The sequence below is a fragment of the Terrapene carolina genome, unplaced genomic scaffold (assembly GCF_002925995.2).
Source record: "Terrapene carolina triunguis isolate 2854851 unplaced genomic scaffold, T_m_triunguis-2.0 Scaffold21, whole genome shotgun sequence".
NCBI lineage: Eukaryota > Metazoa > Chordata > Testudines > Emydidae > Terrapene > Terrapene triunguis.
In genome coordinates, this window is record NW_020664372.1 from 31,394,270 (window position 1) to 31,411,527 (window position 17,258).

A 17,258-nucleotide genomic window follows, 5' to 3' on the forward strand; every position below is an offset into this window, starting at 1 on the left:
CGGCCGCATTTTTTTTTTTTTTTTTTTGCTTGGGGCGGCCAAAAAGCCAGAGCCGGCCCTGGCTTTCACTAGCAGGACCAAGTAGTGTCCCTAACAGATTTTTTTTTTTGCCCCAGATCCCTAAATGGCCACCTCAAGGACTGAACTAACAAGTCTGGGTTTAGCAAGCCAATGCTCAAACCACTGAGCTATCCCTCCCCCAAAGAGCATAGAATATCAGGGTTGGAAGGGACTTCAGAAGGTCATTGAGTCCAACCCCCTGCTCAAAGCAGGACCAATCCCCAAACAGATTTTTGCCCCAGATTCCTAAATGGCCCCCTCAAGGATTGAACTCACAACCCTGGCTTTAGCAGGCCAATGCTCAAACCACTGCTCTATCCCACCAAGCATAAAATTTCAACCCCAAAACTTCAGAAAGTTACAGGAGAGTGAAAAAAAGGAAATTATAATGGAACTTGTTTTGCAAGATTATTATAAGAGGTTCAACAAGGACAAGTGCTGCACTTAGGAAGGAAGGATCCCATGCACCGCTACAGGCTGGGGACCGACTGGCTAAGCAGCAGTTCTGCAGAAAAGGACCTGGGGATTACAGTGCACAAGAAGCTGGATATGAGTAAGCAGTATGCCCTCGTTGCCAAGAAGGCCAACGGCATATTGGGCTGTATTAGTAGGAGCCTTGCCAGCAGATCGAGGTAAGTGATTATTCCCCTCTATTTGGCACTGGTGAGGCCAAACCTGGAGTTTTGCATCCAGTTTTGGTCCCCCCACTACAGAAGGGATGTGGACAAATTAGAGATAGTCCAGCGGAGGGCAACCAAAATGATTAGGGGGGTGGGGCACATGACTTATGAGGAGAGGCTGAGGGAACTGGGCTTATTTAGTCTGCAGAAGAGAAGAGTGAGGGGGGATTTGATAGCAGCCTTCAATTATACCTGAAGAAGATGGAGTTAGGCTGTTCTCAGTGGTGGCAGATGACAGAACAAGAAGCAATGGTCTCAAGTTGCACTGGGGGAGGTCTAGGTTGGATATTAGGAAACACTATTTCACCAGGAGGGTGGTGAAGCACTGGAATGGGTTACCCAGGGAGGTGGTGGAATCTCCATCCTTAGAGGTTTTTAAGGCCCGGCTTGACAAAGCCTTGGCTGGAATGATTTACTTGGTGTTGGTCCTGATTTGAGCAGGGGATTGGACTAGATGACCTCCTGAGGTCTCTTCCAACCCTAATATTCTATGATTATAGTAGTTAGAATTGCTATCATCTATTATTTTCAGATCTATCTAGCTATCTTTCTTAAGTTTTTCTAAAGTGTCTTTTACCATGGATTGTCAGTAATATGCCAGGGATCGGCAACCTTTGGCATGCGGCACGCCAGGATAAGCACCCTGGCGGGCCGGGCCGGTTTGTTTACCTGCCGCGTCCGCAGGTTCGGCCAATCGCAGCTCCCACTGGCCGCAGTTCGCCGTCCCAGGCCAATGGGGGCTGCGGGAAGCGGTGCGGGCCGAGGGATGTGCTGGCCACATTGGCCTGGAGCGGTGAACTGCGGCCAGTGGGAGCCGTGATTGGCCGAACCTGCGGACGCGGCAGGTAAACAAACCGGCCTGGCCCGCCAGGGTGCTTACCCTGGCGGGCTGCGGGCCAAAGGTTGCCGATCCCTATACTATGCTGTGTTCTTAACATACAATACTGCAAATGCTTTGTACAGATCAATCAGTTCAACTGAAATAATTACTTATCATCTTAGAGAGACAAGGTGACCTGAAAAAGCTCTGTGTAAGCTCAAAACCTTGTCTCTGTCACTAACATAAATTAGTCCAATAAAAGATATTATCTCACCCACCTTGCCTCTCTCATGCCCTGGGACCAACACAGATAAAACACACTGCTTATAATCTTGTTAGTTTACTAATATTCCTCTACACATCTTCATTTTTATAATTTTCCAATCCAAACCAAACAATCTATTCTGCTATCATGGAATGTTTTATATAAACAAACATAGTGTAGGGATTAATAAGGGTTCGGCATCCCAGGCTGGATTCACACACTCTCTTGTATGTTCTGTAATGTCGTGTGTGTGTCCCCCATCCCCCTGCTCCAAATACTTGTCTAACGCTGCCTTTAACCCTAATTAAAGCTGTTCCTGTTTCTGCCTTCTGTGGAGAATTCCATACATGGTCTACCACCAGTGCTGCCTACTGAAGTTCTGCCTAGACTCCTTTGGGACCTGACTTTCCCCTAGCTTGGTTTATGCCCCTAGTTCCTGAAATTGACAGAAAATCAGATACTCTTGTAGCTTCTATCCTTTCTATTCCCATCAGAACTGTACATACTTCACTGAGGTTTCTTCCTTTCCAAAGAATAGAGGCCTAGTCTCTCTGCCTTGCTGTAGAACTAAATTCAGCAAATAACTGAATCATTCGGGCTATCCTCTGCAGTACCTTTTCCATCTCTGTAATACCATTTTTATAATAAGACAACCAGAATTGAGCACAGTGTTCCTAACGGTGACCTAATTCATCACTTTCTTGTGCAGTGATTTTCTCATTTATTCAAAACCTCTGTTTCTTTCTTTGCTTTTAAAAGTGCTGCTAAACATCAGGCTTAAACTTTTAGAGATCCTTCCAATGTAACCTGGAATCTCCCCAAAATAAAAATACTCTTTCAGGTCCTATTTAGGCTAAAAAAATCAATTAAATCAAAGTACCGTATTAACTTCTGTTTCATTAAAACTAGGCAGAGATCTTAAATTCTCAATTCCTGATCACCAGGCTATCACTTTGAGGACTAAACAATATATTCAAAAGAATAAATTATTCAATCTTGAAGATATTTCTAGACTGTGAACATTTCCTTTCTGAGTCATCTCTTTTCTAGATTAAGCCACGTAAAATAAGACGCCTGACACTCAATAAAGGTATTATAAAATTCCACAGGTAATCTCTCTAAATCCAGAGTCTTTTCATTATTAATAATTGCATCTAACACATCTTCTCCTGCAGTTGTAACTGGTAGCTCTACCCTAACAGAAAGGTGGAGGTTTTGAACCTGTATATCTTTTATTCACTGTAGCTGTATTTTCTTTATCTGATATCTGATCTACCCCCATCTTTTATAAGGACTGGGGCAAATAACATGTGGCCATTTAATTGTGTGTGCAATAGCCTTATCTGTCACTAAATTACATCAAAAAATCTCTTGGAGATGCCAGCAATCCTTCAATGACCATGTGCTTTTAAATGCTACAAGTGTTTTTGTTATGTGTCTCTGCTTCTTGTGCCATCTTTATCCAACTGCCAACCTTATTTTTCTTAATAAGCAATCTTTTATAGTCCCTTTGAATGAAGAACGGAGTCTTTAAAGAATACACAGACCTACCTGGAGGACCAGAAGGACCAGGTTCTCCTTTCTGACCAGGTTGACCATCAAATCCTGGATTACCAGGTTGCCCAGGTATACCCTCAGGTCCTGTCACTCCTGTTGAAATATAAGAAATAATTACAATTGGATCACAGAGACATACTTGTTCTTGCTTTTTGGATTATGGGGTGGCAGTACAGAAAAAAGCACATGCCCAGTACCTATAGGTGAATGCCAGTACCCAGAGCAGGGAGGTCGGGGTGCCTGCTGGAGGAAGGGTGTTGAGGGGTGTGGGATGGGAAAAGATCAAAATATAGCCACTGGAGGTGCACATCTGTAGCAACCGATTTCCTGCTAGCATTTGTCCAGACAGTGAAGACGACACAAAGGCCTTTCTCCTCATTCTATGACAGCAGGAGTACAAGGCTAAAGGAGCTTCAAATAAAAGCCCATAAAGAGAGCCAAAAGTCAGTAACAAGTTGTGGGAAATTCACAGCCCTGCTAGGTCTTTGCCAGATTGGTTTTGGCTTTACCCGTTAGTTCAGTGCTTTATTTCATAGCTGTTTGAGTGTGTTTTCACTCTCATTTAAACACCAGACTGCTGTATGCAGGGGATGCAGTTTAACAGTACCAGCACCAAACTGGTACTTCCACTCTGCTCCAGATATTTCAGTTACACCTGTTCTTCTGCAGATACTGTATAGTGCAGTGTGACATTAAGGCTTTGAGATAACTATTGGAGCATGGCTACAGACTCTTTTTGGCCAAAGCCATATTCTGATTGGACAGTGAAGCCATCTGGATGATTTCACAGCCATTTAACCAACTCACAATAGTGCATGGATATGGCCCCAAGAAGAATCATCATGCCCTTTATGTTAGATAGATAATGCAAAAAGACAAATTGTCTTTCACCTTATTTCCCCATCACCTTCATATAAAATAATGGACAGCAGGGGGAAGGAGTTTCTCCTTTAAAATGTTACTGATTTTGGAACCCTTCTGAACTGCAGCTTCCTATGCTCCCCCTTGCCAATCCAAAATGCTACCGGCCCTCGCCACTTATGCCAGCCCTCTACTTTCCTGACCCCTCGTCCCCTTTCTCCCTACTTCTCTTAATCTCTTTAAAAAAATTAAACTTTCCAGTTTAGGTGTTTTATGTAAGTTTCATGCTAAATGCTGCTCAGTTCCACAGAGACGCTGGGCTAAGAGAGGAAGTGGGGACTCCTTGTTGAAGACCTGCTTTTGGCATTCCTGTAGCGTAGTGGTTCTCAAACTTTTTTTTTCGCGGACCACTTGATAATTGCTGACGGTCTTGGCGGACCACTTAGTGATCTTTCCAAATGTTGTTTGTACCATTAGCTAACTATTGTAAAGCGCTTTGGATAAAAGCACTATATAAAAAACCCTTAATAATAATTAAGGTTTTTTTGTTCTACAAATAAAGCACACAACTCATATTTTAATATCAGTAGTCTTATCTTTCTAATGCGATGGATGTGCCCTCTCTCCCCCGCCGCGGCAGCCCCCAAGCTGGGGCTGGGAAGGAGGGCCGACTCTCCCTGGCAGCCACAGCCCTGGAGCTGGGAAAAATCATCTCTTTCTCTGGCCGCCGCAGCCCTGCACATCCCAAATTCCCCCCACACCCTCTTCTCACCCCACTGCCCCCTCCCACCTACCGCCTATTCCCCCCAAGGCCACCACCTCACCTTACATGTGCATCTTCTCCAGTATCCAGACACCTAATTAGAAAAGCCACGCGCTGCGCGGCTCCACTAATTAGGTGGGTGGTCCTTCACTCTCTCGTGTGCAGCCACCCAGGCGCACACCTTAGAGGGAACTATCTGTGTATCACCTGAATGGAGCTTGCGGACCACTGGTGGTCCACGGACCACAGTTTGAGAACCTCTGCTGTACTGGGACTTCAAAGAGAAGCATCACTTTCCTATAGGCAGCCACTACAGACATGGCTGGAGAAGCAGCTGCACAGAGCTTAAGTTATGCCAATAGCCTGCTAATGCTCAGCCTGTCATAGCTTCGTTTTACATTATGCACCACCTATGGGCAACTTTAAGACCCTCTCACCTTGCTGTCCTTTTGGACCTGGAAGTCCAGGGAACCCTTTTGGACCAACTGGTCCGACAGGGCCAGGTAAACCTGGTTCCCCTTTATGAAGCTGATATGCACCTGGAGGACCTGGTGGACCTTGTAAACCTGTCAAAATTGATGAAGCAAATACAAAAGAAAGTGTTTGTTATCAGACAATATAAATAATTAATAATTATGTGCATTAGCACCCAAAGGTCGCAATAAGGATTGGGCCCCGTTGTGCTAGGCTCTGTACAAATATATTGGGATAGAAACCTAGCTCTAAGAACTAAGAGCTTACATCTAATTGTAAATTATCTTTACAGTCTGTACATTTTGAGGTTGAGATTCTATTAACTCACTTGCACATTCTGGGGTTTTTTTATGTTGTACAAAATGCAAAGGGTGATATAATGCCACTTTAAGTAAAAAATACCTATTTTAAAAATCTGAAAAATATATAAGCTTACCATACCTTTAGAGCCAGGAAACCCTTGGTCACCTTGTTCTCCCTTGAGACCTGGGAAGCCAGAAGATCCTTTTGGACCTGAAGTCAGATGTACATGAAAATTTAAGCCATTAATTCTTGTTTTAAAACTGTGTGCTGAATAATGGATCCAATCCTGCAAATGCTTAGACACATGAGTAACTTTACCCACATGAGCAGTTCCTTTGATTTCAAATGTTTCCAGGAAAAGGGCATATGAAGTGATGACATAAAACTGCCATCAATATTCAATTAAAAGATAACTGAAGACAAATTCACACTCAGATTTCTAAATTCAGATACACTTTAAATGTATTGACAGCTGCATTCTTTCTTACACTTAAAATTTTAATAAACATAATAATGATAGTGGAAGTGATAGAAAAGGTTTGTCTACTTGCAAGCAGCCTCAAGTTTAGCACGTCACACCACATCTCAAAGAAAACCCTGACTATTCTTAGAACATACAAACATGGATTTTTCATTTTTCTTTAAAAGCAAACATGAATTGTACAATCTACAGAACAAGGAAAGGGAAAAAATTACTGACAAATTCATGTTGTCCTTGTTCTGGCTTCTGAGGTAGCTTCAAAGTTAAGGCTACAGTATTTGTGGGATGCTAGATTAACATTCTTTGAATGTTTTCTTTTGATAAAGGAGGGGGCGAAAGCACAATCTCCCTCTACCTTACATGAAGTTAGAGAACAATAATTTTGTAACTATACACAAATTACATATTTCTCCTCACCTTGAAACCCGGGAACTCCTGGAGGTCCCATATCACCCTTTTGACCAATATCTCCTGGTAAACCAGCACTACCCTGTATAAGAAGAAGCCAGACATGAGTTATCCTATATTACTATGACACACCTCTCAAATAATCATGTGATTTTGGAAAGCTGTAAAAAACACTCAAGTCGGTAATTTCTAAAATCAGAGACAAGCCATTTGATCCAAAGATGGTCCTTCTCTAATGTTACGTTGCTCAAATGAGAAGGCTTTGTTCAGAAACAAAGGCTTGTGGTAAGCAGGTAGAGCAGCCTGTGTGATGATCTGTGCTATGTTATGCTTAATCTTGAGAACACACTGGGACAAAATAAGGTGGCTCAATAAAAGTTTAACTAATCAAATGGCCTTGAGTCTTGGGAAATGACACCATGAACAAATATTAGAAGGGAAACAAGTATCACTAAATAGAGCACTCACTCAGAGTATCCTAGACTCAGGGAGCTGGCCTCAGGTGACCCCAGGGGGAAGATAGGATATTTCAAGTCAGAGAAAGGATTAGTACATATATGGAATGAGATGAAAGTTACTCATTAGCCTCAAGTTCCCTTGCAGGGGACTTGGTCTTTTCAGCAGTGCTGAACTGGTCTAGGAGCGAAGAAGTTTAAAACACAAGGCCTGATTTTCCTTTCACATACGCTGGTCTAAATGAACTACTCCAGTGAAATTGGTTATACCAGTTTTACAATAGTCTAAGACCGTGTCTACACTACAAACTTTGGTCAATATAAGTTACGTCAACATACAGCTGCCAAAATTAGTGTATCGCTCATGCTCGTGCACACTTGGCTGCTTACATCGGCGCTGCATGCACTCACCAGGAATACTTGTGTCAATGCAAAGTGTGGTGCATTATGAGTAGGTATCCCAGTGTGCCATGTGCTGCCATCTGGCACATTGCCTTCTGGGAAGTTTTTGCAATGTGTTGTGGTATATAAATAACTCACCTAGGGATCTCTGGGAGCTAGGGCTCAAGTTCCCAGCATGCCACTTTCTTCATATCCCATAATGCCATCCATATCCCATAATTATGTGGGGTTGTTTTTTTTTAAGATCCCACAAACCACATGGCACTGTTTGGTGTTTGCTATCTCTGACAGAAGCATGGATCGCCATACCTCTGTACCATTCTCATGAATGTTGCAAATACAAGCCGCATGATTCTCCGGTACTATCAGAGCCACAAGAAGAACTATAACAACAGGAGACATGACAATTTCTTTGAGGACAGGTTGTTGAGGGACATAGTGAAAAACAAGGTCATTGGTGGTATTCATGGAGCAACTGCCAATGGTGGAGCGCAGCTTCTGGGCTGGAGAAATGAGCACTGACTGGTGGGACTGCATCATAATGCAGATTTTGGACATGAAGCAGTGGCTGCAGAACTTTCGGACGTGCAAAGCCACATTGCTGGATTTGTGTTCCGAGCTCGCACCATTCCTCCAGCACATGGACACCAGAATGAGAGCGAGAGTGTTGATAGTTGAGAAGTGAGTGGCGATCACACTCTGGAAGCTTACATTTCTGGATTGGTGCCAGTCAGTGGGAAATCATTTTGGAGCTGGAAAATCCATAGTGGAGGCTGTTGTCATGCAAGTGTGTAGGGCCATTCATTGTCTTCTGTTACGCAGGACTGTGATTCTTGAAATCAGCAGGACATAGTAGATGGATTTGCAGCAATCAGGTTCCCAAATTGTGGTGAGGCAATAGACGGCATGCATATCCCTATTTTGGCACCAGCCCACCTTGCCACAGAGCACATCAACAGAAACGGCGACTTATCTATGGTTATGCAAACATCGGTGGATCACTGGGGATGCTTCACCAACATCAATGAGGGCTGGTCAGGGAAGGTTCATGACACTCGCGTCTTTCAGAACACATGACTTTCAGAAAGCTGCAAGTAGGGACATTCTTTCCTGACCCCCGGATTGCCAGTGGTGATGTTGAAATGCCACTAGTGATTCTGGAAGACCCAGCCTATGTCTTGCTCCCCTGGCTTATGAAGCTGTCCACTGTCCACCTTGACAGCACCAAGGAAAGATTCAACTACCAGCTCAGCAGGTGCGAAATGACAGATGAAGCATGACAAAATGCGTCTGGTAGACTGGATCTCAGTGAGAAAAATAGCTGAATGGTTATAGCTGCCTGTTGTCTGCTGCATTATCCATGTGAGGCAAAGGGGGCAGGGGAGTTGCCGCCAGGGTAGAGGAGATGTCTGCTGACTCTGAACAGCCAAGCACAAGGGCCATTACAAGACCTCAGCATGGAGCTATGTGGTTACAGGAGGCTTTGAAAGAGCATTTCCACGGTCAGGCACAGTAATGTGCTGTGCGTGACTGTGCTCTGGCCCTGAAGGTTTGTGAGCTGTTAGGAACTGTGCTTGGTGTACATTTATACATAGAACTCTTTATGTCTTATAATGAACCTATGAATTATTCTGTTTTGCGGCACATTTATAACTCTTACACTGTCTTTCACTGAAACTATGAATTATGCAGTGCTTGTTGTACATTTACACCTATGACTGGGTGTTTCCTTGAACCTATGACCTCTGGGGTGCTGTACACTTACAAATACTAGGAGCTTTGCATCCTGCCATACATTCTGCAGTATGTGGGGTGAACCGTAACAATGAATTTATTTTCAAAATATAGACCTGCATTCACTGACAAAAGCTGTGAAATGAAACAATGTGAAGGAAAAGGAACAATACAATACAATACAAACTTCCAACATAAATTAACCGAACGAAACTTTAAATTTAGAAAGGCAGCAAGCAGTTCTGTCCATTTCAGTGCAGAAATGCAGTCCATTTTGGATACATACACCAACTGTGCCTTTCATAGGTCATGGATGTGAAGATGTGGTTGTCTTTACTGTCCCCTGGCATGGAGTGGTAGGGCTAGGGATGAGATCCATGGTTCCAAGAGGATTTTTGAGGGGCGCAGGGAGCTGCCACCATGGACTTCTCCAGGGACTGTAAAGGGTGGCAAGTTTGTGATTGTTGGTCAGCAAGGGTCAGCAGCATTTGTGTTAGCTGCCTGAGAAGCCTCATTATGTCCTGGTGCATCTCTCTTTCTTTTTCCTGATGGGATTCTGGGGTCTTTCTCCATGTTCTCCTGTCCTCTCTACCCCTCTCCATACTGTCTGCCATGTTAGCCCACCAGACCCTTTGTTCACAGTCCAGTGCAGCACTGGTTTGCAAGATCTCACAGAACATATCATCCCTCATCCTCTTCTTTCTCCTCTTCAATAGGGTCAGGCATTCCCCAGGTGTGGCGGGTCACTCCTCAAGGCTGCAACAGCAGCAGCTCCAGATAAAATGGAAATATGTATAATTGTATGCACAGTCACAATGGAAAGTGAAAGATAAGCTTCAAAACTCCCTTCCCTCATTCCCATAAAAATTTGTTATAAGACATACTTATTGCTACTTCAGCTGCGGCACGCCTCTGCACAGCACTATTCTCCCGCCCCAGCCATGGTGAGTATTGTCAGCGAGGGACCAGGTGGGGGAAAAGGAGAAGGGTATTAACATTTTCGGTTGCATAAAACAATATGGTCTCTATTTCAGTGGGTACAAGTACAGGGCAACGGCACTGAGTGTTGGCACTATTTTTCATAGGTGGTGGTGATTTTAGCTGATATCTCACTCCTGAGTGTCACAGCGGCACAGAGAACACAGCCTTTGCGGGCATCCCAAAGCCACCCAGGACCGCATGCCACTAGCCTGCTTACTACAATGGTGCCTGCCAAAATGATCGCTGAGCAGTGTGGAAAAGTGTCCTACTGCTGAAGAAGAAATAAGATGGACATCCCTAGAAACCTTCGGGAGAGAACTGCATAGTAACTCTATGAAAGTTTCATCAAGATCTCTCAGGAGGACACAAGGGACATTCCTAGGTACATCAACAACCTGCTCCGCAGGGCCTCCAATGCCTAATCCTACAGGGAAATGAAAAGAAGATAACAAATCTACTTCCGTTTGTTGTACTACCACCTCTTCTCAGATAAGTAAAACAATGAAAAGTCGATACATGTCTTTAGTAACTTGGGATGGACCAGGCGCCATCTTTACATTTAAACATTAAAAGGGAAAATGCATGCACTCACTTTCCCAAGATTCCATCTCTTGCACTGTGCTCGCCCATGCCTGGCTAGTGGGATTGGCTAGGCTGCAGCAGAATCTCTACAGGTCCTGGCTCATGGCATAGCCAGATTGCCCCGCCCCACCGCATCTCCCTCCCTCCTCCTCACTGTTCATGCCAGAGGTCTACATCTCTGAGGTATCCACAGCGGTCTGTGGGGCGCTGGTGGGGTTACTGCCAAGTACGGCATGCAGCTTGTCATAAAATGGCATGTCTGTGGTTCAGCACCAGATCGACTGTTGGCCTCCTGGGCCTTGTGGTATGCCAGCCACAGTTCCTTTGCTTTCCCGCGGCACTGCTGCTGATCCCTGTAGTACCCCTTCGTCTGCATCCCCTTCTAGTAGATGTCCATGTTTCTATGGCTGCTCCATAGCTGTGCCTGAACAGTCTCTTCTCCTCACAAGTGATCCAATACCTCCTGTCTACTCCAGGCAGGAATGTGTCTAGAGCGTGTAGTTGGCATAGTCGTCTGGGTAGCTGCACACAACAAGGGAGAGCTGCTAGGTGTGCTCACCAAGCCCAGCAATCAGGGAAAGGCATTTCAAAAATACACAGAATTTTAAAGGAACAGGGGAGGGGCTTCTGGTCTTTGTGACCCCTGGGCAGTGGAGTTCAACATTTGTGACCAGAGCTGTCAGTGTCAGGCATTGTGAGACAACTGTTGGAGGACTGTTAGAATTGGCATAGGTCACGCAATGTCTACACTTGAACTGTGTCAACCACAATACTTTGACTACAGCTCAATGCCATTTGGGGAGGTGGTTTTACTGCATCACCATAACAGGGTGCTTATGTCGGCAGGAGACAAATTTGAGTGTAGATACATGTATAAATAGGTCGATGCAAGGCAACTTATGTTGACCTAACTTTGTAGTGTAGACCAGGCCTGTGCTAGAGGAAAATCAAGGCCACATACTGTAAGACTCACACAAGGCATAGTAAACTCATTAGTCACCCAATAGAATTTATTGACAGCATCCTTCAGTAGAAGCTGGTTCTAGTTTCTGTTTCAATTGATCCAGAATAAGCATCTAAGCATACCTTGGAGATTCCCACAACAAATTGCTAACACAAGTCCTAAATACTACAGTGGTCTTGAGCCATTATTATAATATAACATTTGCATACAGCTCCATAGGTATACAGAGGAAATACAGATGTAGATCCAGATCCAAAAAGGTATTTAGGCACCTAACTCCCCTTGCGCTAAGAAATGTACAAAATACGTTAGAGATACCATGATGGGTACACAGGGAGAAATGACATCAGAAAGGTGAAGGGAGGTATTCACAAAATAAAGTGATGTGGTTACTTGTAGTCATAAAGCACACGGCACACATCAGTTATTTTCTTTTAAAAGGAGCATGCCATGTGCATAAGCTGAGTATTGCATTGCCTAATTACCTGCCTGAGTCTGAGCAGCACTAAGGCAAGGGGTCTAAGGCTACCTCCCCCAAACAAACTGTATACTTGTGCTCCCCACCCTGACTCCTACAATTGGAGCTGGTTGGGAAGTTTCCATCAGAATGATTTTTCAAAAGAAAATGCAGTTTCTGCAAAATCAACAGGAAAATTTTGATTTTGCCAAAGTTTTTCAATTTTCTGTCAGGAAAACCAAAATGAAATATGCTGCTCTGAGTTGGTTCCACCTGAAAGGAAATATTTCAGCTTGTTGAACTGACCTGAAATGTTTCGTTTTGAGTCAATTCAACTTTAAATTGCATTTCCCTATCATGGTACATTAGTTATGGTAACTGTAGTTCATATGACATTCTCTCCTAGAAGTGCCTCCCTGGCTGGACTATATCTCCCAGGATGCAACATAGTTTCCCCTCTGACCCAGCATCATGGTGCATCACAGGAGTCATATGGCTTTCGGTGCTTCATGGGAGATGTAGTCTGGCCTGGGAGACTGGTCCATGAGAGAGAATAGGGACATCAGATACTTGAACCACAACTCCCTTGAGGCAATGCAACATAATAGGAAGATGCAGTTTAATGTTTAACTGACTCGAAATGAAATGTTTCGGGTCAGTTAAATAAAACCAAAATGAAACATTTTGATTTGGGAATGTTGAAATGTTATGTTTCAATTGAAAATGACTGGAACTTCATTTTGTGAAAAATTTCAATTCTTTGTCCTGATTTGGAAACAAATCATTTGTTAAAATATCAGAATTTCCTGTGGGACAGAAATTCTGATTTTCATTCAGTTCTGCTTATAAGCACTCTGGGTACTTAGTAAAGAGAATACACATTTGAATCTTGCTATCACTGCATGTTGAAAACATCTGTCTCTCAGAGTTATTAATGGCATGCAGCTACTCTGAACGGAAAGCTGGTGACCAACAAGGATCCAACTTAAAAAATTCAAGACACTGGTTTAAGTGTCATTGTAGAAGCAGCCCCTTGGAGACAGAAGAACATCCAGTGTGGCTTTACATTATGAAGAATCTGTTCCTCTGAGTCCACCATTGGAATCCTGCTTCCCACACTAGGATCTTAATGACATCTTTCCTGAGTCCCTCTTCATCCTGTACAATGAGTGTGATGGTGCCATGCCTACTCTCTTATCCCTGCTTTTATTCATCTAGTTTTATTATATTTTAGTTTAATTTCCTGATAGAAGAAAGAATGAGCTACAACCTAAAGAGAACTGTGCTTCAAGAAATGAGGAGGCAGAAATACTGAGAGGAAGGGTATAGAGCAGGGGTCTCAAACATGTGGCCTGCAGGCGGTGTTATTTCCTGCGGCCCACCATAGGCGCCGACGCCACTGGCAGCCAAGCTCCCCTTCCCCCGCCCTTCTGCCCCCCCCCCGAGCGCACCGCATTCCCGTTCCTCCACCTACCTCCCAGCGCTTCCCGCTGCCAAACAGCTGTTTGGCGGCGCTTAGGACTTTCCAGGAGAGATGGGGGAGGAGCGGGGACGCGGTGTGCTCAGGGGAGGAGGCGGAGAAGAGGTGGGGCAGGGGCGGGGATTTGGGGAAGGGGTTGGAATGGGGGTGGGGAAAGGATGGGAAGAGGCGGGGCAGGAGCGGGGCCGCGTGTTTGAGATCCCTGTGACTGTTAGTTAGGGGCACCGGGCACCATCCCCCATCGCCCAGGGGTCTCTCTGTTAGGGGTGCTGGGCACCCAGAGGTCCCCCGCTCCATTGCCCAGGGGTCTCTCCATTGGGACACTAGACAGTGTCTGTGATGAAGTGGAAATTTTCTGTAACATTTTTATAATTCCTAGGCGAGCCTCAGTTTCCCTCTTGACTTTGCACTGTGACCGGGGTGTGTGAAAAGGGTTACGCAGTGCAGGAGAGAGTTGGCGCCTATGGCGGGCCACAGGAAATAACTCCACGGGCCACGTGTTTGAGACCCCTGGTATAGATCATCATCAGTGTTATTGACCACATAAGGAATAGTTACAGGAGTTTATATTTTATTAAAACCCCTCTTCGCATTACAGTTTTAAAAAAGTTAATATGTTGACTTTTAATAGCATACTACATTGCTCTACATTTTTTTCATTTTTGACTATACTTTTGTATCGTTGTATGAAAAGGTTTCAGTGATGCAGGCCTTGGGCCAATGTACTAGTCCTCATGTGGCCCTCGTGGTAATTTGAGTTTGAGATCCCTGGTATAGAGCCTTGTAGATTTTAGTGGACAGAGATTTTCACCTCATTCTTTCTAGTAGGTGGAGATGCACGGCAGTATTGAAGGGATTTTTTAGGGGCTGGGAGAAGAGGACTGATATATGACAATAATGTATTTATATCTTTACTTGTTTCAATTTCTACATCAACAGCTATAGTTCATCATTTACAGAACTGAAAGCACACTTACTTAATTTGAAATGTTTCATATCTTATCTAAATAGCTCAGATATTTTCAGTATGCAATTTATTGTGAAATATGCAATCTTTAAAATGAAGTACAAATTCTTTTGCAACTCATTGATGAGCTGCAGCCACCTTGGACCATTAGTACACCCTAAACTATATGCTGGTTGTCTGTATGTTGTTATTTTCTGCCTATAAAGTTCATTAGCTCATTGTTAGGCAGCCCTTAAAACAGAGAATTGAAATGTTTTGAAACAGACTTTACACAGTCAGCAGAGAATCTGAAAGCATTCTGGATATAAGGTATTATTAGTTTGAAAAAGAAATATCTATGATTAATACATCCATTAACTGGAAGAACTAAAATGACCACTATGTGCTACTGAGCTACACTGGAGAAATCACTAAGGTAGTTAAAATAACTTACAGGAATGCCTTGGAATCCCGGATCACCTTTGATTCCAAGTCTTCCAGGTGGTCCAGGCCAACCCGTGTTTCCTTTTTCTCCTTTGGCTCCTTCCAGGCCTGGAGATCCTGGTGGTCCCATTGGACCTGGTAGACCTACAATGGAGGGGTAGGCAAAAGTTTCTTGGTAAATTTGTTTTCTATAAGACATCAGTATTTGGATTAGGACCAGATGGTTCAAGTTAAAGGTGGGCAAGATCAAAGTAAAGCTAGTAAGGAGCAGGAATGCTTCAACAGCTAGCTAGGTCACGGACCTACTTATCCAATGGTTCAGTTTCCAGTTCTAATAGTTTCAGAGCTTCAGGGTCCTGCTGAGCTCACCACTGCTACTGGAGAAGCAGGTTGAGAAAGGATCAAGAACTACCTTAATTCTCCTTAGGCTATATGAAGCTAGGAGGCTTCACATTTTCTCTGGACAAGGATCTGCAATAATGATCCACATATTAATCTTCTCCATACTGAATTACTGTAATTCATTGTATCTGGGGCAGAAAAAGAAGCAATGCAGAGGCTTCTGCTCATGCAGAACTTGGCAACCCATGGTGCTATGAGCTAATCACTCCTGTGTTCCACACTCGCCATTGGCTTCTAATCCACTTCCACTGCCAACTCAAGGCCTTATCCCCAATTTTCAAATACATCAACAGGCTGAGACCCAGCAGCATCAGCTATGATATGTCCATCCATGGCTTGCCAAAGACGACTGCACTCTCTGGTACAAAGCCACTAATAAAACCCTGGATGAAGCACATCGGAGTTGCAGATAAAGTGCTCTGGGTCAAGGGGGTTCATGGATGGAATGAGCTAAGAGGAGAGATTAAACTACCCCAAAGGCAGATCAGTTTTAGGATACACTGCAAAACTGTCCATTGGGAGAATGCTTTTCCAGGACAACTAGGAAGATTTCAATTTATATTAAAAAAAAAAATCTATAAAAAGTTAAGAAACATAATAAAGACTTTAATACAAAACAATATGAAATTATATTATTAATAGAAAGGAGATATCACTAATATCCTTAGTACTGACTAGTAATAAAAATAAATAATAAACTCATATAATCACCATAAACATTGGATATTTTACAGTTTGTAGATTTTTAATAACTTACCTGAAACTCCAGGTTGACCTGGGGGGCCTCTGTTTCCTTTAGGACCTTCCATTGATCTCCCTGGTAGTCCGGGAGTGCCCTGTTGGCCTGTAGGACCTTGTGGACCAACAAATCCTGCTTCTCCTTTTGAGCCAGGAATCCCCGGGCTTCCTGGGGATCCTGGAAAACCCACATCGCCTTTTGCACCTAAGATTTAAAGCAGCCCCCAAAGTAGTTAGACAAAGGATGATGATAACTGAAACATTTTGCATCATTATGGGCTGATAACCTTTATTTCTATGGTAAATATTGATCTTCTTTTAGACATTTGGATTACAATGAAATTCTTTCTGGAAATTTCATTATTCTCTACCAGATCTTCATGAATCAGGTAAAAGAAATGGTCAGTTTAACTGAAGGGTCTGGCTAGCTAAATTGCTTGTAGCTTATTGCTCACCCACTTCCACCACCTTCATCCACTGCACTCACACTTAAACCTTCTTATGAGCTAAATCCTGAAGTCCTTAATCAGCCACAATTCCACTGGTGTCTACGCAGTGGAAGTTTTGCTTGGGTAAGGATAACAGGGTTTAGTTCAGAAGAAGAGGATAGATTTACCAAGATCGACATTTAAAACATGAATTTTTTTCCAAGTTTGTATAAATAGGTAATTTAAAGCTTATTTTAGAACTTTCATTGCTCACTCAATGTATTTTATTGGCTGTGAAAATATGTACAATAAAATAAAATAAAATAAAATAAAATAAAATAAAATGGTAAAAGAAAGGAAAAATAGCTAGACTTCGATTTTTACAAAATTAGTATGGAAACAGAAGGACTTCAAATTCAAAAGCACTCCACACAATACAAATAAAGGAGTTATTTGCATTATCTCACCACAACACAGTTTGCAGTAAATTCCTCACTAAGAATATTTACCTATTTAGGGCATATCTAATTCATGTCTAAGATGCTGCTATTGTAATAGAAATTAGTAATTGAC

General features: G+C 43.3%; 1 protein-coding gene across 1 annotated transcript in view; it reads right to left on the reverse strand.

Moving 5' to 3' along the window:
- The window catches only part of COL4A1 (collagen type IV alpha 1 chain), a 221,258-nt gene that overhangs the window by 14,216 nt on the left and 189,784 nt on the right, over positions 1-17,258 (reverse strand). The window contains exons 42-47 of the mRNA XM_024206140.3: positions 16,277-16,462; positions 15,128-15,261; positions 6,682-6,754; positions 5,922-5,993; positions 5,444-5,572; positions 3,377-3,475 (exon numbers count right to left, since the gene is read on the reverse strand). Coding sequence (XP_024061908.2) covers positions 3,377-3,475; positions 5,444-5,572; positions 5,922-5,993; positions 6,682-6,754; positions 15,128-15,261; positions 16,277-16,462 — 693 coding nt within the window. The remainder of the gene's footprint in view (positions 1-3,376; positions 3,476-5,443; positions 5,573-5,921; positions 5,994-6,681; positions 6,755-15,127; positions 15,262-16,276; positions 16,463-17,258) is intronic.